At 40.2% G+C, this 22,374-nt stretch overlaps 3 protein-coding genes and 2 non-coding genes across 5 annotated transcripts; all 5 read left to right on the forward strand.

Moving 5' to 3' along the window:
- The first annotated feature begins 781 nt into the window (after positions 1-781).
- On the forward strand, positions 782-10,740 carry heatr6 (HEAT repeat containing 6). The gene is made up of 20 exons (XM_042499899.2): positions 782-1,116; positions 1,624-1,731; positions 1,864-2,004; positions 2,087-2,202; positions 3,253-3,367; positions 3,466-3,567; positions 3,732-3,896; positions 3,987-4,228; positions 4,447-4,621; positions 4,700-4,906; positions 5,783-5,882; positions 5,967-6,343; positions 6,713-6,835; positions 6,991-7,077; positions 7,315-7,449; positions 7,905-8,027; positions 8,134-8,258; positions 8,382-8,478; positions 8,806-9,010; positions 9,327-10,740. Exons 1-20 carry the CDS (start codon positions 823-825, stop codon positions 9,890-9,892), a joined length of 3,603 nt encoding a protein of 1,200 aa, XP_042355833.2. The 5' UTR covers positions 782-822; the 3' UTR covers positions 9,893-10,740.
- A 397-nt stretch (positions 10,741-11,137) lies between these two features.
- Positions 11,138-18,162, forward strand: ddx52 (DEAD (Asp-Glu-Ala-Asp) box polypeptide 52). Its single transcript, XM_042499308.2, has 15 exons — positions 11,138-11,293; positions 11,546-11,786; positions 13,008-13,147; positions 13,251-13,436; positions 13,521-13,664; positions 13,902-14,013; positions 14,105-14,177; positions 14,488-14,691; positions 14,777-14,867; positions 14,972-15,094; positions 15,909-16,059; positions 16,805-16,880; positions 17,271-17,342; positions 17,462-17,767; positions 17,985-18,162. The coding sequence occupies exons 1-15, from the start codon at positions 11,207-11,209 to the stop codon at positions 18,019-18,021; spliced, it is 2,043 nt and encodes a 680-aa protein (XP_042355242.2). The 5' UTR covers positions 11,138-11,206; the 3' UTR covers positions 18,022-18,162.
- Positions 18,163-19,112: 950 nt separating this feature from the next.
- rpl23a (ribosomal protein L23a) lies at positions 19,113-22,113 on the forward strand. The gene is made up of 5 exons (XM_042499144.2): positions 19,113-19,244; positions 20,206-20,386; positions 20,672-20,848; positions 21,738-21,807; positions 22,049-22,113. The coding sequence occupies exons 1-5, from the start codon at positions 19,115-19,117 to the stop codon at positions 22,061-22,063; spliced, it is 573 nt and encodes a 190-aa protein (XP_042355078.2). The 5' UTR covers positions 19,113-19,114; the 3' UTR covers positions 22,064-22,113.
- On the forward strand, positions 20,438-20,509 carry LOC121953113 (small nucleolar RNA Z17). Its single transcript, XR_006106486.1, has one exon. It is a non-coding gene; the product is annotated as a small nucleolar RNA Z17 (small nucleolar RNA).
- On the forward strand, positions 21,909-21,976 carry LOC121953112 (small nucleolar RNA SNORD42). Its single transcript, XR_006106485.1, has one exon. It is a non-coding gene; the product is annotated as a small nucleolar RNA SNORD42 (small nucleolar RNA).
- Positions 22,114-22,374: the final 261 nt, after the last annotated feature.

Consider the following 22,374-nt stretch of genomic DNA (forward strand, 5'->3'; position numbering starts at 1 on the left):
CTTACATGTTATTGTAATATTATTTAGATATTGTTTAATTAGTTGATGGACAGCATGGGCTAATACCACAGCTAGTTTGCAATGCCCATTCCTCTGCGCCCTTATTCAAGGCATGTCCAAAGTCCGGCCCGCGGATCAATAGTGACCCTCAGACCAGTTTTAAATTCTTGGCTTAACTTTAAAAATACACTATGGCCTGTCACATTAATGCTTAATTTTGCCCCCATTTAAAAAGGTTTGGACATCCCTGCTTTAATCTCCCATACATACATTTCTGCCTGACATCCAATTTAGAGCTCAGATTAGACAAATTAAGAACTTTGTCATGTATTTGATACATTTCATCCAAAACCAGATGCACTGTCATAGATTAAACTACTGAGCTTTACACAAAAAAATCAGAATTAACTCCACCTTGCCCACTTGCAACATTAAAATGCTACTCAGACATTAATGGATCAATACAACATGGATCAAATAACAAAGCTAGTTAACAATGCCCATCCTTGTGTGCCTTTATAAAAATACACAAATCTCAACAAGAGTATACAGAATAATCAAATACAACATGAATGCGTAAAAGAGCAGTTTCAATATTGACTATTTTTGTTTTTAATCTAAATATTAGCACTTTAGTAATACAGGAATTGTAAATGAAAACAAAAATGATGGATACCCATATATATAATTGTATTTAATGAAATTCATGATCGTTTCTTCATTACACTGCAGGGGGCAGTAATGAGCCTGATATTTGGGTGTCAAGCTTGAAATGACAAGCAAGAACCACCGAGCAAGCGAAACACTTCCGAGATCACAAATATGGCGGCTCAGACCGGGTTGTCACCGGCCGCTATGAGCCGCGGTGATGTCCCCGTTTCCCCCCCGGTGGCTCTGTCCGCGGAGGCCGCTCCCTTCACCCCGCTCGGGGCGGACAGCTGGCGGCTCGGCTCATCGTCGGACGCCGAGAAACAGTTTTCCCGCTGCGCCGCGAAGCTGCGAGCCCTGAGAGCAAACTCCGGCCAGCTGAGAGAGGAGCTCAACCTGCTGTTTGACCAGCTGCTGTCCGAAAACTACAACAAAACCTGCGAGTCCAGCATCAGCATCCGACCAGAGGTAACTTATGGCTGAAAACACAAACTAATGAAAGCTCATAAAAGTGTGGCGTTTGATCAAAATCCCAGGTAACGTTAGTCATTATTTTTTGTCCTACCTTTGTTCTGCGTTCAGGGTTTTGTTTTTCTCATTTGTGTTTTCAGAGATATTGATGTATTGTAGGAGTCGATTGTTACTGGTTTTTCAAGGCAGATGTCGATACCGATTATTAGTACTTAAAGCGACTGATATTTGAAACTATTATGCATTTACAATTTAAAAAAAAAAAAATTAAATATTTCTGTCAAAATTTAGAATTTGGAATATAACAAACTACAACACAAGTCTTTGTTTAATGAACTAACATCCAGAACAGCCTGTTAAGTTCAGAAAATCATTTTACTGTAATACAAGAAAAGGAAACGATAACATTTACAATATTAAGAAATCTTCAACTATCTTAGCAACAATATTTGTTGCTCAGAAAGACATTCTTGCTCGTGCTGAGCCTCTTTATTTCCATTTCAGGATGTGTGCGCTCTGCTGAAACATGTCAGCTCTCTTGTGCCGCTGAATCAAGAACATTTAGTCATCAAACTGTGCCAGCTGATACATCATCTGCTCAACCAACTAAAGGTAACAAACATTATTTTGTACAGTAGACCTCACTCTACACATCCACTCATGCACTGACCATTACTGAGTATGTAATTGCCTGAAATGTACTGCAGTTTTTTTGCTTTCTGTCTCATCTCACTGTTTCTTAAGGTTATAATGGACGAGCAGACATTGAATGTATTGGTGAACTACACCGCCAGTGCGCTGAAAGTGTGCAGTACGTGGACACACTCAGATGTCCTCCTGGCACTCTCCACAATAGTGTATGGAAATGGACCTCAGTGCCAGCAGGTAGATGTTAGTACAAGCTTTAACAAGATGTATTTTGATAATAATTGCTGAATATTTACATCAATATTGACCTGGTTCGCAGCACCTTAGTGACTTGCTGGGTGAAGATGGAGTCCTCCTGCTGTATAGTTCTCCATCTCAGCCAAATATGGAGTTACGCCGTGTTGCTCTCACCTGTATGGCCAACATCTGTCTCAGGTAGGATTAGTGTGTAGCTATATTGCATTCTTGTCTGTGCGTACTGTGTGTGCTCTTTCTAGATAATGTAAAATCTTGTGTTTCTGAAGGAGCGTTAAAAGTTTGAGTCAGGTTTCATCACTCCCTCTCTTGTGGCCAGAACAAATGAATTTGGACAACAGGGTGGAGCTGAGGTGAAGCAAGCAAAAATAATTCTAGTCCAGATGTTTTAGTCTAATGATAACTTCATTAAGTTAAAATCAGACTCGTAAGTCTTGTTGGAAAACTATATACTTTGCATGTTAAGAGAGAATAAAGGATTTTTAGCCAAATGCTGGTAAAATGTGCAAGTGTCTGCTAGATTTCTTTCACTCACAAGCCAAAAAAACCCCAACGTTAATCTACTGAGTGGCTGGTAGACTTTGGAATCCATCAGCCACAGTGGCAGGTGGACAAAAAACCGAATATCTAACCCCGAATTTTACAGCCATCTGCATCTTCAGGTTATACTCCCATCGAAAACCTCAGAAAACCCTGAGACGTCGATGGTGTAATTTAAAAGTTTGCAATGGATGACAGCTGTTTTTTTTGGATTCACATTATAATGATGGATTAGTGTTGTCACGATATTGTAAATTGTAACTGCGATACATACCTTGACAAATATTGATATTCTACAGATCAGAAGAGAGCGAGAAAGCTTAGTTTTTTACCGGTGTGTCGATACTGTAGAAAATTAATTTTGTAACCATTTAAAATATTGAGAATTATTCATAAATCAATAATTTGAGAATACTATTATGGCTTTCAATAAGGGCATCACAGGAGGAAAAAATCAGTTGGTAGAGACTAAAGAGCTAAAAAAAAAAAAAAGAAAAAAAAGCCAAGTGCCCAGAGACACGTTCCCAAATAAATGGGGATATAAGTCTGTAACTGCTGGATGTGTAAATAACATTTTTTCCCCTGAGTTTGCCATGTAAACCTAAAAATGATGATATGTCAGAGTTGAGTCAGTTAAGTTATTGCAGGTTTAAATTCTTGTTTGTGGTCGGCTGCATTGTTTCTCTCCAGGATCCCCGGTCAGCCACCTTTGGATGATCAGTACAGAAGTGTATCTTTCAGAGTCTTCCTGAAAACACTGCAGTCACCCAAACCTCCAAACACTGATGAGCTCTTCTATTGCATGGTACGGATATTTGGTTTGTTGTAAAGAAAATTTCAATGTAGAAAAAGCACAATTTTTTATTAGACGTGGCCCTATCTGCCGTTGTGTCCTCTGTGCAGGTGATCCAGGCAGCACTAAAGGGACTTCAGTGTTGCCTCTCAGGTGGGAAGTGGAAATTTGGTGCAGGAGAGGAGGTTGGGTCTGTGCTGGCTGCACTTAAGGTACCCAATTGTAAAACATTTTCTATTTTTTCTGTTGCTTTACTATGTTTTGTTCTGTACACAGCAAAAAAATAAACATGACAGTATTATATTGTTGTTTTAAAAAAAATAAATAAATAAACTTGAAACTTAATCATTTGGAGACTTGTGCGTGTTCTCTGCAGAGGCTCATGTTCCAGGGAGCTCCAGGTGTGAGTGTCGAGTGGCCGGCTGTGCTTTACCCAGCTCCTCTTCCTCAGTATGAGGGCGTCCCTGCAGCAAAACCAGCTGAACCACTAAAACCCTCTGAACCAATGAAGGATGCAGCTACACCAGGCAAAACCTCAGGGGTAAGTCATCATAATTGGTCATAATTTTTGTTGGTAGAAGTTTCGTCGTCCCAAAATCAGAGATGGAACTTTTTAAATGTCGCTCCTCAGAATAAAAAGAGGAAACCCAGAGGAAAGGGGAAGAAGACTAGCACTGAGGAGAGCAGAGGGGATGATGGAGAGGAAGATGATCGGGAGGCAAATCAGAAAGGAGGGGGAAGAGAGGGAGTCAGAGGTGACGGAGAGTCTCTCTTGTCTAAACCCTCTGGTCCGTCTCTTTATCCGTCCTGGATAAGAGCCAGTTCTGACTCAGAGTTTTCAGACACAGAAGGCGGTGCACAGAGCAAACTAAGGTACAGAAAAACGCTGTCCATGTCACTACTATCTATTATCGGGTTTAAGTGTGCATTTGTGTTTTGTTTTTTTTACTTAAAAAAGCATTTTACAAGAAAATGATGTATTGACAAAGCACTCCCAAGTGACATTTGAGGAACAAACTTAACGTTAAGCTTTCTAAAAGGTTTGCATGTTTATTAAATGGATGAATTTGTTCTTTTTTTTCCGCTTTCAGGCTTTACCATGGTCGTGTGCGTCAGAGAGCGCTGCACTGTCTTCTAGCGGTGGTGAAAGCTGTCGAGAAAAGGACTCTGTATGGGTACTGGTCCTCCTTCATCCCTGACTCTCCTATCGGGGGGCCGCCGCCTCTCACTCTCCTCACAATTATACTGAAGGACCCCTCCCCAAAGGTACAAACCCCCCCCACTCATGTTACAACCATCCTCCACTTGTACAGCGGTAGCATCCACCTCTGTCCTCTCCCTCAGGTGCGTGCCAGTGCTCTTCAGGTGTTGTCAGCTATGCTGGATGGCTCTCGTCAGTTCCTGGCTGTGGCTGAAGACACAGCATCTCCTCGTACGTCTTACACCCCTTTCTCCTTCACGCTGGCTACGGCCGTCAGAGAACTGCACCGTGCTCTCAGTCTGGCTCTGCTGGCTGAGACCTCCCCTCAGACGCTCACACAGGTCATAAAGGTACGATAACATGCACAGTTTTGCGATGACGCCTTCACCCTCTGAAATCTTTCTGTTCAGGGTTATTGCTACTGTTGTCGAATGTTTAGAATAGTAATACTCAATTTACAGCATATCGGTCAAATCTGGCCCCCGATAGGGTGCCACGTGGCCCTCCAACCATTTTCTAAATCAGTGAAACATATTAAAATAAAGTGATTGTTATTGTACTTTTAGTATACATAAGGCACCAGAGTGCATAAAGTAGCATCAAGATAGAGCTTGTTTATCAAAAAAAAGTGCCAATGGAGGATCCCCCGCACCCCTGACAGAGGTCCTAGCAAAGCCCCTAATGTCCTGAAATCCTAGAAACATCCTGAAATCCTAGAAGTGTCCTAAAATCTGAGAACTGTCCTATAATCTGAGAACTTTCCTAAAATCCTAGAGATGTCTTAAAATTTGAGAAATATCCTAAAATCCTAGAAACATCCCAAAATCCTAGAAATGTCCTACAATCTTAGAAATGACTTAAAATCCTAGAAACGTCTTAAATCCGAGAAATGTCCTAGAATGCTGGAAACATCTTAAAATCCAAGCTCCGTCCAGAAATGTCCTGAAATCCTGGAAAAGTCTTAAAATCTGAGAAATCCTATGGGGCTTCTGCAACTGGCCCCTGCCCTCCTGTCATTTTGCAAATGTGGCCCCCAAGCAAAGCAAGTTGGGTATCCCTGGTCTAGAATGTTTTAAAAAAACTTTTTACAAGAATTATTATTTAAAATCAAGTGGATTTGAACTGTCCTTTGTTTTGTATAGAGTGACAGGTCTCTCTGGTAGCTCTGGGACTGGACCACCACAGAAGTATTCTAACAGCTTATCTCCACCTGTCCTGTCTGTCAGTGTCTGGCCTACCTGGTGGCGAATGCTCCCTACCACCGTCTCAGACCTGGTCTGCTCAACTCCCTCTGGAAACAGATGCGTCCCTATGTGCGCCACAGAGGTCTGTATCTCATCAGTGTTCTCAGAAAACTGCACACGTTGATTTAAGAGAACAGAACACTTTTGACGCGACTCCTCTCTTTAGATGTCAATGTCCGTGTGTCAGTCCTGACACTTTACGGGGCTCTGGTGACGACTCAGGCCCCTCTGCCCGAAGTGCAGCTCCTCCTCCGACAGCCAGAGAGTGGCAGCACCACCGGCTCATTCACGCCACAGGACTCGTCTCTGAGCTGGAGACAAAGAGACGGAGTGTCCTCGCCCTCTTGCATAACTTTCCTGCGGAGCTCAAGCACACACTCCCCTCAGGCTTCTCACACGCCGGGTGAGGAGGAAAGCGCCCCGCCATGGCTTCTGCAGCTGTGTGTGTCACTAGTGACTCAGCCCAGAGAGGACCAATCAGACAGCGAAGGAGGAGGAGGCGCTGCTTTAGAGCCGTCCCCTGTCCGATTAGAAGCACTACAGGTGAGACATGATGGTTCAGATTCAGATTTGTCAGTGTCATAATGCACTTCCATACATAAATAAAAACGAAATTACGCCCCCCCCCCTCCCAAAGGATAAATCAGTGCAAATCATTAATAAGTAGCAGAACAAAGATAAGAAAATAAAAGTCAGAAATAGGAAGATAAGTCAAATTAAAGTTAATAAAGTGCATCATTGCAGAGACATGAAGGGACACATGAGTGTCCATAAAGTGCTTCGTCTTTTGTTTGTCAGCTGTAAGCACAACCTGAGTCTCTAAATGCATGATACACAGTGACAAAAGAAAGCTTTAGTCGAGACATTTTGTAGAATCTGAAGGTGTATTTTTCTTTTTTTTGTGTGTTTCAGGTCATGTCCCACCTGGTGCGTGGCTACTTCTCTTTAGCTAAAGTATGTCTGTGTGAGATTGGGCAGGTGAGCGCTCGCTGCCTTGGGGAGACAGACCCCTCCATACAGCTGCACGGAGCAAAGGTAACACCTCACTACTTGTGGTTTGTGTTTCCTTTTCAGCTTCAGCACTCCAGATGGTATAAATGTGAAATATTAAAAAGGATTCTGTGCAAAAAAACCAAAATTGTAAGGTCATGGTCTGTGTGCTGATGTCTTCATCGCTGCCTTTTATTTAGCTACTAGAGGAGCTGGGGACAGGAATAATCCAGCAGTACAGAGCAGAGAACAACGTGCCCGAGAGCTCAAGGGTCCCCATGGGCCAAGTAAGTACAAATTGTCTTTATACTGTATCATGGAAGACCTGCTTTAATTAACTACGAGATTATTTATGATTCACTAATGCTTTTTGTTTCCTAAAAACATTACCTCAAGACAGGAAAAGAACGTAGTTTAATGTCACCTTTTATAAACGGAGTCAGTGTCAGTATTTACGCTGTGTGATTACAACCCTTTAATTATGAAAAACTGATATATTGATTTGTTTTCACTCCATGGTGTAGGTGGTTCTGTTCTGGTCAGAAGTTTTGAGCGGTCCACTGAACGGAGCGCTGCAGAACGAACAACACCCCACGCTGCAGACGAGCGCATGCGACACGCTCTCGTCCATCCTGCCGCAGGCCTTCGCACAGCTGCCTGTGAGTTCAACTGTAACTGTTTCTGCACAGGGTTCCCGCAGATCCTTGAAAAGTCTTAAAAGGCATTGAATTAATTAATCTTAAAATAATGTCTTAATTGGTATCCAAATGCCTTAAATAAATCTTTTAAAAGTCTTAAAAATGCTGACAATGCATTGTCAATTTTAAAAATAACTGGTAGCATCTTTTATTTGCATTTTTTATTATTTTGAATACATAAAAGCAGCCAAATTCCCCGCACATGAACATCCCCAAAAAAGTCATGTTTTATGTTACAATAAATATTTGAGCAGCCTTAATTGTCAGTTTTAAGTGTTCATTAAATTTCATTCCAAGTGTCATTAAAAAAGTCTGAAATCTTATGGGCCTTAAGCTGCAGGAACCCTGCTACACGGTTAATACTGAGCCTCATGGTCTCCAGCTGTAGGAGTGATGTGAGTGGTGTTGTTTTTAAGGATAAGACACAGCTGATGTGCATCACCGTCCTGCTGGGGCTGACCTACAGTGAGAACTATCTGGTGAAGACCGCGGCCGTCAGGGCTTTGGGAGTCTACATACTGTTCCCCTGTCTAAGAGAGGTAGGGACGCTGACCGGCGACTATGCACATACTGAGCACCCTGCAGCATGTTTCTCACCCACGAGCATCTGTCATGAAGGTATTTTTCTCCTCTTCTTTGTTTTAGGATGTCATGTTTGTGGCAGATACAGCAAACACTATCCTCGCTGCCCTCGATGATCGATCTCCAAATGTCCGAGCCAAGGCTGCCTGGTCCCTCGGCAACCTCACAGACACACTTATTGTTAACATGTAAGAAAACGTGGATATAAAGTGCTGAGTTAATGCTTTAGAATACACATGAAATGCACCGTTATCACAACGCGACAAAGCAATGTGATATTGTAATCCTTTTATCTCCTGTCTCATCTTCAGGGAGAGCGTAGGTGTGGACTTCCAAGAAGAGTTATCAGACATGCTGGTGCTCAAGATGTTGCAAGCGGCCACCCGAGCATCGGCCGACAAAGATAGGGTGAGAGCGCACACTCTTTCAAGCTAAATTCGCACCACACCACTTTAAAGGTCATCTGATCGCTGTGCTGTTCTGTGAACAGCAACAGGGGGTCACACACTACAGGTATCCGATGAGTATTTCATGTGATGTGTGGCTTGAACTTCGGTTCGAGCAGGTGCTTTAACCAGAAAATATCAAAGTCCTTGATCCTTGAAATTTTGTGAATTTGAGGAGGAAAAAACAAGGCCTTGAAATGTTTTTAGATGCTCATCAATATCTGCTCGGTGAAGATATAATTTTCTGGTCGTCTTTCTGAACTTCCTCTCTCCCCGTCAACCCTCCCAGGTGAAGTCTAATGCGGTGCGAGCGCTCGGAAATCTGCTTCATTTCCTGCGTCAGAGTCAGATGACCCGGTCTGCGTTCCAGCGCCCGCTGGAGGATGCAGTCCGTGCGCTGGTTAAAACCGTCCAATCAGAGGCCACCATGAAGGTCAGGTGGAATGCCTGTTACGCTCTGGGAAATGCTTTCAGAAACCCAGCCCTGCCGCTCGGTAAGCGTTCATCCATTCACCTGTGTTTGACTTAGGCATGAAGGAGCGAACAGGGGTTTTCGAGCTGGCTCTGTGAACACGATTACAATCAGGATTCAAAGGAATAGTTCCATATTTTGGGAACTGTGCTCATTTCTTGCTTGTCAGAAGTTGGAGAAGATAACATCACTCCCATATTTGTTTCTTAAATGTGAAACTACAGCCAGAAAACGTTAGCTTAGCATAAAGGCTGGAAACAGTTTGTTTTTCTAAGATTTGATGCTGTGTAACCGATTCTTTAAACCTAATCATTCATTTTTGTTTCTTTCTCCATCAGACTCGGCCTCTTGGTCTTGTGACGCCTTCTCCTCCCTCTGCCATGTCGTCACTTCCTGTAAGAACTTCAAGGTGCGGATCAAGTCTGCCGCTGCCCTGGCAGTTCCTGCCACCCGAGGCTGCTACGGGGACACAAAGCGGTTCAGCTGCGTGTGGCGTTCCCTGGCCACAGCGCTGGAGAACAGCGAAGACACAAACGACTTTTTAGAGTACCGTTACAGCACCAGCCTGCGACACACACTCTCACAAGCTCTCCTACACCTTCTCAGCGTCAGTGAGGCGCAGGACATGCGCGCCCTCGGGGCGTCACTGGCAGGGGAGGAGGGGAAGGGCATCAAAGAACATTTGATCAAATATCTCAGAGCGGAGGAAGGAGGGGCTGAGGGGGAGAAAGATGCTGGGGGGGACAGTTTCACCCCTCAGCAGAGAGTCGGAGGTCTGCAGCAGACGCTGATCAGACTGAAAGCGCTGAAGGCTGAAGGGGAGGAGCGGCGGGAGGAGGAGAGCGGTAAGGAGGTGGTAGTTCAATTCCTAGAAGACTTGTTAAAGATCTGTGAAGAGCAGTGAAGACTCAGTACCAGCTGCAGCGCTGGATTCAGAAAACTCGCTGAGATCCTGAAATCGTCCCTCAGGTTGGACAGTTGGAGGAGAAACATCAAACCACAAACTAACCAGCGACTGAAGGCAAAGATCATGTAACCAGCTCTGTCATCATTCGATTTTAGGACATCACAAAGAACCACGAGACTGTCTTAAAAACTGAAGGCCATCTTTTTTTTTCCTAAAGTACATTTCAAGATATTTTGAAGTTGTCATCAGCTTTTATACACTTTTTATTACTCTAATTGCACTTTCACTCATCAATAGATGAACATCTGATATACAAAAGCATGTAGTGAAATTTTATTTTAAGAACAAATTAATAGACATTGGAGTCATGGCTGAGTGATAATTTATTATTTATCAGCTTTCTGTGGAGTCATAATGTGACGAATATATGATGTTTTCTCAACAAAAACAAAATTCTGTTGTCCAAGTTAATTATGATAAAAAAAATACTGATGGTTTCATGTTTTGAGTTTTATTTACAATTTAGTTGATTGTATTGAACATTTAAATTTTTTTTTTTTTTTGGAATCTACATACATCCACCACATTGAGATATAAATAGACATTTTTGTCAATCTCTTAATTTATTTGTAAAGATTTATTGTTATTAATTACAGGTATGTCTCATGTCATTTCCCTGGAAGTGTAATGACCTTTTTTTTCTAGAAGATGATAGATATTCACTAGGGGCTGACTGATATTGGTTTTTCAGGGCCAATACCAATACTGATTATCACTAGTTAATGAGACAGATAGTATGTGATATTTGGAGCCAAAATGCATTTACAATAAAATGAAAAACTCTCTGACAGTATTAAGGATTTGGAATCTAACAAACTCAAGTGAAAATTAAAAAAAAAAACAAAACAGGACTTAAAATAGCTCCCCGAGGTTTTACGTAGTAAAAATTCCTCCCATGCTGACACTTTCTTTGCACTTTTTAATTAACTATTTTTTTATTGTCGACAATTGAAATAAAACACTGATACAGATAATCGGCTAAAATGCCAAATATCGGCCCCCGATAATCGGCCTGGCTGGTAATCTGTTGGTAATCTGTGGCTTCTTGTGATTTATAATGATTGCAACGGTTGAGCCGCAGTGTTTTACTTTGTGGAGTAAAAGAAATGATTGGTGCACGCATGATTTTCTAACACGGTGGAGCAGTCAGCAGGGGGCAGCAGCGTTCAGCGCGGAGGGGAGGAGCTGCCGGTGGATGATCCGGATGTTGACTAGTGATGCCTGGCGCGGACAGACCACGCTGCTGCAGGAATGGACGCCTTCGAGTTGTTTCGGAAACTCGGAGCTGGAGCTAAATTTGACCTGAAGAGGTTTGGTCAGGACGCCGCTCGGTTTAAGGTAAACTGTACATGTGTATCTGGTGATAAACTGCCTGAAAAACAGCGACTGACAACAGCACGAGCCACCGGTTCAGTTATTTTGGCTAACCCCGATTTGCACCAGTGTGAAAGTGTGATTCAGTGTTTGTTTTTGGATATTTTGGGAGGTTGGGTGCTTTAATATCGTGTTTGATTGGCTCAGTGGAGGGACAACATGTCACACATGTGTATTATATACGGATATTGACTGTACTCGTGTCTTATTTTGCAGGTTGCCAGATCTCACGGTGGGGAAGCGTCCTCAGATGCTCTCTCTGCGATCGACTATTTTGGCACAGGAGCAGCCAATGGATCCCAGAGCAGCTCCGCAGGACTGGAGGAGGATGGAGAGGAGGAGGTGGAGGTGGAGAGTGAAAGTGGAGATTGTGGTGCAGGAGGCAAAAGGAAGCAAAGGGATAAAGAGACAGACGTGAGGATAAAAAAGAAAAAGACGAAAAACAATCAGGTGGAAGGTAAATGATGAGACTGTTTGCTGCTCACTAGATCAGCAGCTGACTGGTTATTTCAAGATGGTATGAAATTTTTAGATATTTTTTTAATATGTTTGATCTCTCTTTATTAAGCAAAAACTCCCCAAGATCTCTGAGAATGTCCACAATACTTTTAATAAGTCTTAATACAATAAAACGAGAAGAAAACCTAAAATTAGTCATATCAAAATTATATGAAAAAATAACAGAAAAATAGCATTTTCTTTGGGTCTAAAATGACAGAAATTGCAGTTTGTCTGTAAAAATGGAATTATTATAATCAGGTTCAATTGTATTTTTTATTATATAAAGACTTATCTAAACATGTTTGGAACACATTGCCTTTTGCTCAGAGAGATTGAGATTTATTTTAGTCTAATGGAAAACATTTTGTTGGCTTTATAAATGACAATCTAACAAAATAATTTGATAAATTACTCAATAATGAAAGTGATAATTAGTTGCAGATGTGCCATATTAACCCTTTGAAACCTGGATGGACATCTGTTTTTTTTTTTTCAATGCTGCATTCAGACACCTTTCAGGCAACCTCAGAAACCTCATATTTTAAAAAGGACAGTGAGAGATTAAAATTATCCAGAAAAAATGAAAAAAGTGATACCTTTTTTGTGCTCATTTTCAGGTAATTTTCGTGTAACTTTTTACTAATTTGTCTCTAATTGTGGGGTTGTTTCTCCTCATTGCCTTTCTCTCGTGTTTCAAAGGTTTAAACCACAAAGTAAGTGTTGGGGAGAAAAAAATGGGCCGCTAGAACTGTTGAAAATGACTTCAGTGAACTTGTGTCTGTGTTGTATGTGAAAATAGGTCACTTTTAAGAACGTCGCAGGTATGGCATGATGATGTGAGATGCATACTGTTTACACAGAGGCAGCTGTAACATCACTGCTTATGTTAGTCCATTGTGGAAATGTTGCAAATCAATGAGCAAGACTGCTTTATGACAATACTAGACTTTTTATTGTTCTGTTGTTATCAATGAACAGTTTTGGGCTAGATCCAAATATATATTGACATAGTAATACAAATTGACACATACTGTGATTTTTTTCCATTTTGTCCAATCCCACACAGCTCTTTGGACTGTGTTTAAAATGCAACAGTGCTTTATGTGATACCTTGAATGAGATGTAATTGTCCATGTCAGAGACTCACAGATGTTTGCTGTCTTCTGTCTTTCTGAAGCTGATGGCGTAGCGCTAAAAGACACAGAGGGAACCGGCATCACCTGGACATCCTCACTGGACAGAAAGATCCAAAACCTGCCGAGTGAAGGGAAGGAGAAATCCTCGCTGAAGAGGCTGAAGCATCTTCATCAGGAAAAGGTGCTGATTAGTAAATAGATTTTTTAAAGATTCTGACAATGTTAATTTTTTAATTGCACTCTGACTTTATCTGGGAAATCTTTTTCTCTATATTTGATTTTAGGTGAATCGTATTCGCTCTCAACACCGTATAAATGTGCACGGCTGCGACGTACCAGATCCTGTGTGCACGTTTGAAGAGCTGCAGTCTGAATATCGCCTCAATCCACGTGTCCTTCAGACCCTCAGAGAGGCAGGGCTGAACTCTCCAACGCCCGTACAGATGCAGGCGATACCGCTGATGATGCATGTGAGTACAGACACACACTGAAGTGGCTGGTAAATAACATACGGACGGTGGATATGTGAGAAAGTTTCCGTGTTTCTCGGTCAGGGTCGGGAGCTGCTGGCCTGCGCTCCCACGGGATCAGGAAAGACTTTGGCCTTCTGCCTCCCGCTGCTCGCCCACCTGCAGCAGCCGGCCAACCAGGGCTTCAGAGCGGTGGTCATATCTCCGACCAGAGAACTGGCCAACCAGGTACACAACACACACAAACACACACTGGCCTTTTTGCTTTTTTGCTGTGACGGTTGTTTTTATCATGTCGTTACAATATGCAGAATATTTAGTGATGTCAAGGAAGAAGATTTGAAAAAATTCGCTGCTATGATTATCGAATATGTTGGAATTGCAATTGTGTTTTTTGTGTGTAAAATGATCACACGCATTTTTTTTTTTACACATTTCAGTCAGATTTTGTTGTTCTATATTTAGACCTACAGAGAGCTGCTCCGCCTGTCAGAGGGAGTGGGATTTAGAGTTCACATCTTAGACAAAGCCTCTGTGGCAGCTAAGAAATACGGACCACAGTCAAACAAAAAATACGGTGAGAAAAACATTTTCACAGAAGAGGTAAAACATGAAATATGAATTCTACTTAAATCACAGTTTAACCTCTACCGTACATTTCCGCGCAGATATACTCGTCAGTACGCCAAACAGACTCATCTTCCTTCTCAAGCAGGATCCTCCAGGACTCGACCTCAGCAGGTAAATTCGAAGAGACAACAAGAAAATTGAAAAGAAACTGAGTGATTATGACAGTGACGATGAAATGGCATTCCCTGTCAAGACAACAGAGGATATATTTTGATTTCCAATTCCCATCACAAGGCAACCCTTAAATCTTGGTACAGTCTTCAGGTGCTCTAAAGGTTGAGACACAACATCTTTTTTGGTTAGGGACCTTTTTGTTGTATGTCAAACTTCTCGTCTTGTTTCCTGTTTGTCTCAACTGTCAAGTGTCAAAAAAAATAAATAAAATGGTAGATTAATGTTGTTTTTTTGTGTTGGTGTTCAGAGTGGAGTGGCTGGTCGTCGATGAGTCTGATAAGCTGTTTGAAGGCGGTAAGACGGGTTTCAGGGAGCAGCTCGCTGCCATTTTTCTGGCCTGTTCTAGTTCTAAGGTGCGCAGGGCTTTCTTCAGCGCCACCTGCACGCCAGATGTAGAGCAGTGGTGCCGCCTGAATCTTGACAACCTGGTGTCTGTCAACATTGGACACAGGTAAAAAATCTACTCGTAGAAGTCCTTACTTTGACGGACTTGTGTCATTTTTCTCTCACATGAACAAAATGTGTCATCATCTCAGAAATACAGCAGTTGAGACGGTGGAACAGGAGCTGCTGTTCGTTGGGACGGAGAACGGCAAACTGGTGGCCATGAGGGACATCATCAAAAAAGTGAGGGCATCACTTTTTCAAGCTTATAACAAATTAATACGTTTCATGAACTTAATTAAGACCAACTCCTTGAGATCAGATGAAACGACGTGTCTCTCTTTCAGGGTTTCTTGCCTCCCATGCTGGTGTTTGTGCAGTCTATTGACAGAGCACGAGAGCTTTTCCACGAGTTGGTGTACGAAGGCATCAATGTGGACGTGATCCACGCAGACCGCACACAGCAGCAGGTACACACTTAATACACTCAGAGGATAATATCCTTCCAAAGCATAACACCATAAAGATTACTTTGCTTTTTATCCAGTCAAACAGCGGGGTTTAAATTGACTCATAGTGCCACCTGCTGTGGTGGAGGTATGCATGCAAAAAAATACTGACAAAAGTAGCAGGATATATATATATATATATATATATATATATATATATATATATATATATAAATTCTTTATTTTTCTGGACAGTATTTTATGGTACAGAACATACGTTAATATAGACAGTTCAATTGCCCTTGCTGTTCAGGGTATTTTTTTTTATATATGAAATGAAAATTTAGAACTATTAACAATTTGGGAGAGCTCATGTATACACATAAAAGCTCCATAAGATATTTCATGATGAGACTTGTCAGTACAATTAAAAAAAAATAAAGTAAAGAAAATAAAATAAAAATAATAATTAAATAAGAAGAAAACAGAGGATTTTTTTTGTCTTGGTAGAATACTTTTTTTGTACTTGTCAGACATTTAGCATTTGTTTCTGAAGCATGATGTAGTAGAAATATTTTGTGTATTTGTTCGACTGTTCAAGGTACGTCTTGTACTCGTTAAACAAAAAGCATTCATTTATTAATTATGTTTTTCATTTGCAAACGACATTGTGTTTGGTAGTAAATTGCAGGGCATCTGTGAAACATATTTTGTTTGTTTTTGTTAAATTTTGGCAGGTTATTTGTTCCATAATACACATTATTATGGCTCCTCTCTGTGTCACTGAAGTGCAGCCTTGTATTCATCTTCATCTTTCATGGCTTCTCCTTTTCAGAGGGACAATGTAGTGAACAGTTTCAGGTCCGGTAAAATTTGGGTGTTGATCTGCACGGCTCTGCTTGCAAGAGGAATCGACTTCAAAGGGGTCAACCTCGTGCTGAACTACGACTTCCCCACCAGCTCTGTGGAGTACATCCACCGAATCGGTTCGTTTTTATTTGTAATTAATCATTTTACAGTAAAATCATCCTGTATTGGACTGAAACCGTTAACTGATTAGATGCAGGACAAAAAATAAATCAATGACTATTAACTGTTAACTGTATCATTGTCTATTATGTAAAAAGACCAAATATTTGCTGGTCACACATTCTCAAAGTGGAAGATTTGCTTGTTTCGTTCGTTTGACATCATTGTTATTTAAAGGTCCAGTGTGTAAGATTTAGTGGCATCTAGTGGTGACGTTAAAAAGTGCTACACATGGAAATATAATTAAATAGATTTAGGAAATTAGTTTTAAAAAGCTTGGGTAAAAAAGAAAAAAGCTAGGGAAAAACTATATTTGTAATTATCAGAATTACATATTTGAGATTATGTTACTGAATTATTAGAAATTTTAAGCACTTTTTCCACGCCATTTGCCATTTTTTTAAATTTTGTTTTGTTTTTACTACTAATTCTCAGGTAATTTTCTTGTACTTTTTACTAATTTCTTGTTAATTTTTTTTTGGGGGGGGGTAATTTCTTCTTTCGTTGCTCATTAACTTTTTCCTATGTTTTTGAAAGGAATCAAGCCAATTTGCTCAGGTTTCAAAGGATTAAAAAACACATTTTTTAATAATAAGCAGCATATTATAAATTGTAGCCCTTTTCCCTTAAAGCATTTCTCCTATTCCTCTCCCCGTCTGCTCATTGGTTCTCTCATATATCGCTCTCTTTGCTGCCCCTCAGGTCGAACTGGTAGAGCTGGACATCAGGGGAAGGCCATCACTTTCTTCACAGAAAATGACAAGCCGCTGCTGCGCAGGTATGTGCATATAAATAATGCAAACTGGACTCCTTTGGGGATAAACATGTACAGAGTGTTTTTGTGTGTCTGTAAAATTACAGTTCGACGGCAGTCGTGACACAGTAGATTTCAAGAGAGGCAGATTGATCATTGGATGTTATGTTTGTGCCATATAATTAGCTGCTCTGATGTATATGTCTATAGCCACAGCTGTCAGGGCCGGTATGGTAGGCTGTGTGAGCCACATCACCTGTTTGTGAGGTAGCTGAAAATGGCAAATAGCGTGCACATCCCACCTCCTTGTACGGTCCAAGTCCAGACACTTAGTGCTTAAGTCTTCCAAAATGTGAAGTGTTAAACAATTGACACATTTTTCTGAATGTTACTTTTTGCACCTCTTTCCAACAGCATTGCTAATGTCATAAAACAAGCTGGCTGCCCCGTCCCTGACTACATGATTGGCTTCAAGAAGATACACAGGTAATGGAGATGGACGGTGATAATGAAGTTCCACAATAACCATTATAAGTATTTCTTGCTGAGTTGATCAGTGTTGTTAATATGGTTGTAATAATCCATCGGTATTTGTCTGTGTTTAGCAAAGTGAAGCGGAGACTCGAGAAGAAACCTCCCAGGAGAAGCACAATTTGCACAACTCCTCGCTTCTTAATGAAGAAAAAAGGCAAAACACCGAATAAAGGACAGAACGCAGAGAAGCGGGGAGCGGGTGGAGAGCAGAGAGGAGAAGGGGGCTCTCAAACGGCAGTGCAGCAGCAGAAAGAGAAGAAGACAAAAGGACAGGGGCTGAAGAAAAAAAATAAAACACAGAAAGAAGGGGGACAGGAAAAACACAAGAAGGTATCTCAGAAGATGGGATCAAATTCTTCTGGAGCCAAGTTAAAAAAGTAAGGGAGATGTGTGTGTATGTGTGAGACTGTCCAGTACATTTAATAAAAAACTCAAATATTTCTGTGTGATGATGCAGTAAACCACAGACAATCGAATACTAATATACAAAATGTCTCATTGCCTACCTAGATCTGTTTCTGTTTTTTTTCTGATGCTTCAGAGATATGACATGACAATATTTTCTTTTTTTCTTTTTTCAACTCTGTCCACCAGGAAAAAGGGGAAGGTAAATAAGACACAAGATGAGTAGAGGGGAGTGGTTACAAGCAGACTGATATGACGATGGACATGGATTTTCTTTTAATTTACATCTTGCTGTCTGATTTACTGCTAATTTTCACTTTGTGCTTTGTATTACCATAGTATGAAATAAACAGTTTATATATATATATATTCATTTGTTATTTTTCTTCATTAGATAAGTTGCACACCTGCACATTATTACATAAAACATTCTTCAGGAGAAATTAGGCATAAAGGAATGATTATAAGATGAATGTTGATGTTTAACAAGCTAGACTTTTACACTGAGCAATATAAGGGTGTTTAATTTGATGTATTAAGGTATTTGAATTATAAATAAAATGAACTTAAGGCAGTTGTTAGAGAATTGGGAAACCAGCTCCTTTAAGATTTGTAATACCTATGAGTAACATAACATCACAATTTTACCCTCCACAGGAGTCGCTAGACCTCATTAAAGTAACATTCAGACAATAGAAAGGATAAATTCTGCTTTGGCTTAATGAAAATTAGTTGCATTTGCTTACTGATAATTTCTTCATATTCACAGTATAACTGTCACATGGATTAAGAAAATGACTACAACTTTATGATTTTTTAAACATTTGATTACTTCTGAAAATATGGAAAATAATGACCAACTTGGTGAGAAATATCCTGCAAAATGCTTACAATTAGTGAAAGTTGACCAAAATAAGATTTGAAAACATTATTAGATATTAGAAAAAAGGGAAAATGTTCAGAAAACTATATTTATAAGTCTCATAATTAGATATTGGGTTATTTTTTGCACCTTCTTTTTTTTTTTCTTTTGTTTTTGTTTTTTGTGTCCCTGTTTTCAGGTAATTTTATTTTAACTCTTTTAACTACTTTCTTGGTAAGCTGCTTGTCATCGTCATTTAAATCACGAGTAATGGCAGTATTTCAATAGCTGATATGGATTTATTACATTTTTCTATTGCATGTTTACAATTTCCAATTCCATTTACATACATATATATGATTGATATAGTTTAACGAATAGTTTACCTATTACATATGGAAATAAACGCTATTGGGTTTCAAATTATAGACCATAGTATAATAGATTATAATGATCCATGTTTCAAAGGGGCTCAATTTCTGAACTATCGCGATACATCTGCAGTGAGATCTCGCCCATGCATTATACTTCGGGAAACCCCGTCCAGTCTTCCTTTCTCAACATGGCACCGAAGGCGAAGAAGGAAGGTCTGTCAAGTCAATGATTTTGAATGAATAATTCTCAATATTTACGATCATGTAACCTCCAGAGTTCATTAGGTGTGACCGTAATGGAGTTGTAACCTGACAGACGTCCAAATAATATGAGGGTTCAGTTGTCAGCAGTCTAAATATGAGTATAACGCAGACCGTCTGAACGCAGACTCTGAAGCATGTAATCCAGAGCGTGATGCTAAGCTAATATTAGCATGTTAGTGTTCACGCAGGTCACTACAACACTGCCTGTTTTCAGCTATTGATCTGTGCCGATTTCTTCATTAAGACTACTTCACAGACGTCTTAGTTAGACATTAAGCCACTGAGATGTTATAGGTGTGTGGAGTAGCTGTTGTGCTAGCGTTAGCACTTGCTAGGCTTCACCGGTGTTTGAAACGTTTCATTAGCTACACGTGATCGTTAGCAGATGAAATCTGCTGTTTGACATAAAAATTAAACAGCGTGTTACATGGTGGTCAAATCCGTTAGGTGGATATAACCCTGTTTTTTTAATGGAAGAGTCGTTAGGGTGCAGAAAGCAGAATTATATTGTTGGAAGCAGCAAGTTTAAACTGTCAACACAGAAGTTGTATGGAAACTGATGTGTATTTTGTCAGTGACCGAGTTTACTTGAAAACAGCATGAAAGTGTGCCTTTGTAAGATTTATACCCCATCCCTTTTGTTGTTATGTCAGACAGATGTCAACTGCAGCTTTGTACATAAGTGTATGTAGATTTAATGTGTCCACTTGTCAGCTTTCCCCAATGAGATTTATTAAGGGGATGCACAGCAACAAGAAGATTGATAACAATATTATTTCTTTTTTTTAGAGAGACTTAAGATGCTTTACACTTCACATAGAGTCTTGTGTGACTGATATTTTAATAACAAACTTGGAGGATCATAAAGAAGGCGACTCACAGTCTAATAAATGATATTTCTGTGTTCAAGCTGTCCCGGCCAAGACTGAGGCCAAGTCAAAGGCTCTCAAGGCCAAGAAGGCTGTGCTCAAGGGTGTGCACAGCCAGAGGAAGAAGAAAATGAGGACTTCTCCCACCTTCCGTCGCCCTAAAACCCTTCGTCTCCGCAGACAGCCCAAGTATCCTCGCAAGAGTGCTCCTCGCAGGAACAAGTGAGTTTTACAGAAATTTGAAGCTGTCTGCAAAGTTTTGGGATTTACCTGGGTGCATATGATGGTATAAGCGATCAAAGTATGAAAAAGCATGATTCCAGCTTTATAACTTACTGATGCACCCAACTAAATCAATTTTCTTGATAAGAACAAAAGCAAATGAGAGTGTATGTAGTGTAACATAAACAGGTCTGTTTGTGAACTGTGGCCCAAAAAGAAAGTGTGATGTCTTTGAAGGTTTTTTTGGCCTAACATATATTTATATATATCATTTTTTTTCTCTAGGTTGGATCACTATGCCATCATCAAGTTCCCCTTGACCACAGAGTCCGCCATGAAGAAGATCGAGGACAACAACACACTAGTGTTTATTGTGGACGTCAAGGCAAACAAACACCAGATTAAACACGCAGTCAAGAAGCTGTACGACATTGACGTCGCCAAAGTCAACACACTCATCAGGTAGAAATCTTAATCAGGATTCTTGAAATTTTTTTGTGAAGTGTTAAAGTGCATTTATTAAAAATCAAGTTTTTAATTAACCTTTCAAAATTCCTAAATGCTAAGACACGAGAAGTAGGATATATTGATATTTTTCCTCATGTCGCATTTTAAAATATCAGTAAATGAAGTCTTTTTATAAGTAAAAATATGGCATGCCTTTGAGTTAATATCATACAGTTCAGGGTAGATGAAACAACACTCATTGATTCAGTACATCCAATCAAATTACAAATGAAGCTTTTTTTTTTCAAGCCAAACTAAATGGATTCTTTGTATAGTGTTTTCAACGTGTTCCACTCGAGGGTTGTACTTTCTCAGCATTTGAGGTAGATCATCTAACTTTTTAACTTGACCTAAAGGTTATGTTAGGTACACAATTTGTCCCTAACACTAAGTAATTCAAATTGTTTACTTTTTTGTTTGTGCATTATATTGTGAAATTGGTTCTAAATTTCTTTGAGTGGCATTAAAAAAAATCATCTAAATCTAACTAGCTATAGGGTTTCATGTGATCTTCTCCAAAACTGGAGTAATGACTGATAACACTGTTATGCACTCCTTAAAAAAGCCTTGTTAATTATTTGAGGCCGAACTGTGAGCAGGGACATTTTGGCTTGCTGAAATCACATGTATAGTTTGTTTTTGTTAGACTCACAGGGCAACGGTTGAAGTTTGCAGGACTTGGTGTACTTTTCCAGACATTAGGTGGTGTTATTTTAATTTGAACATAATTTGAGATGAGGTCAATGGTCTCATTGTAAATATAAACTTGATTTCATAAATGTTACTCACCACCTTTCCTTTCATTGCTTAATTTTGTGCTCGTTTTGTTCTGAACCACATTTAGGCCTGATGGTGAGAAGAAGGCATATGTTCGTCTAGCACCTGATTATGATGCGTTGGATGTTGCAAACAAGGTGAGTGTTCAATCATGCAGCAGGATAAAGGGATTTCTGAGTCTTGAAAGCTAGTTTAGTTCAACATTATGTTGTATTTGCTTTCAAAAATTATCAGTCCTGAGCAAATGATGTAAACTTTTTATAAGCCTGAATGTTTGTGATGCATTCAAAGGAACCACTGATGCCAGATAGTTCAAGTAAAGATGTATTCACTCTGTTGAAGAACATTATGTAATTCATGTCCTTTTCTTTTCGACAGATTGGCATCATCTAAACTGTGGCTGAACAGACTTGTGGAAAAATAAATATTTGTATAAACTACAACTCACACAGTGTCAGTGATTTTATTTATTTTTTTTTTTTACAACACATTTTCAGCAGTTTATTGACATGCCTCTGTGCGGGCAATAGCCACTTTCAGAGTGTCGTACGTCCTTCTGGCCCCCTTGAGGGAATGGTCGAATTTGGCACAAACATCCACTTAGACCCATCCACTTTCGCATTTCTGATTTACATCTCCTCAGTTCCCCTCATCGCATCTTAGCCCCGCTTATGAGAGATGGAAGGTACAAGGTCGATGTGTTT

Source organism: Plectropomus leopardus, chromosome 15, assembly GCF_026936395.1.
Source record: "Plectropomus leopardus strain MGB_pleo_1.0 chromosome 15, ASM2693639v1, whole genome shotgun sequence".
NCBI lineage: Eukaryota > Metazoa > Chordata > Actinopteri > Perciformes > Serranidae > Plectropomus > Plectropomus leopardus.

Excerpts from the sequence above, each read along its gene's own strand:
- heatr6 (XM_042499899.2), top strand. The coding sequence starts at position 823 with ATGGCGGCTCAGACCGGGTTGTCACCGGCCGCTATGAGCCGCGGTGAT. Across the intron at positions 4,907-5,782 it reads CGCTCACACAGGTCATAAAG|TGTCTGGCCTACCTGGTGGC; the intron begins GTACGATAACAT and ends CCTGTCTGTCAG. Across the intron at positions 7,450-7,904 it reads AGGCCTTCGCACAGCTGCCT|GATAAGACACAGCTGATGTG; the intron begins GTGAGTTCAACT and ends GTTGTTTTTAAG.
- ddx52 (XM_042499308.2), top strand. The coding sequence starts at position 11,207 with ATGGACGCCTTCGAGTTGTTTCGGAAACTCGGAGCTGGAGCTAAATTT. Across the intron at positions 14,692-14,776 it reads TCTGTCAACATTGGACACAG|AAATACAGCAGTTGAGACGG; the intron begins GTAAAAAATCTA and ends TCATCATCTCAG. Across the intron at positions 15,095-15,908 it reads CAGACCGCACACAGCAGCAG|AGGGACAATGTAGTGAACAG; the intron begins GTACACACTTAA and ends TCTCCTTTTCAG.
- rpl23a (XM_042499144.2), top strand. The coding sequence starts at position 19,115 with ATGTTTCAAAGGGGCTCAATTTCTGAACTATCGCGATACATCTGCAGT. Across the intron at positions 19,245-20,205 it reads ACCGAAGGCGAAGAAGGAAG|CTGTCCCGGCCAAGACTGAG; the intron begins GTCTGTCAAGTC and ends TCTGTGTTCAAG. Across the intron at positions 20,849-21,737 it reads AAAGTCAACACACTCATCAG|GCCTGATGGTGAGAAGAAGG; the intron begins GTAGAAATCTTA and ends AACCACATTTAG.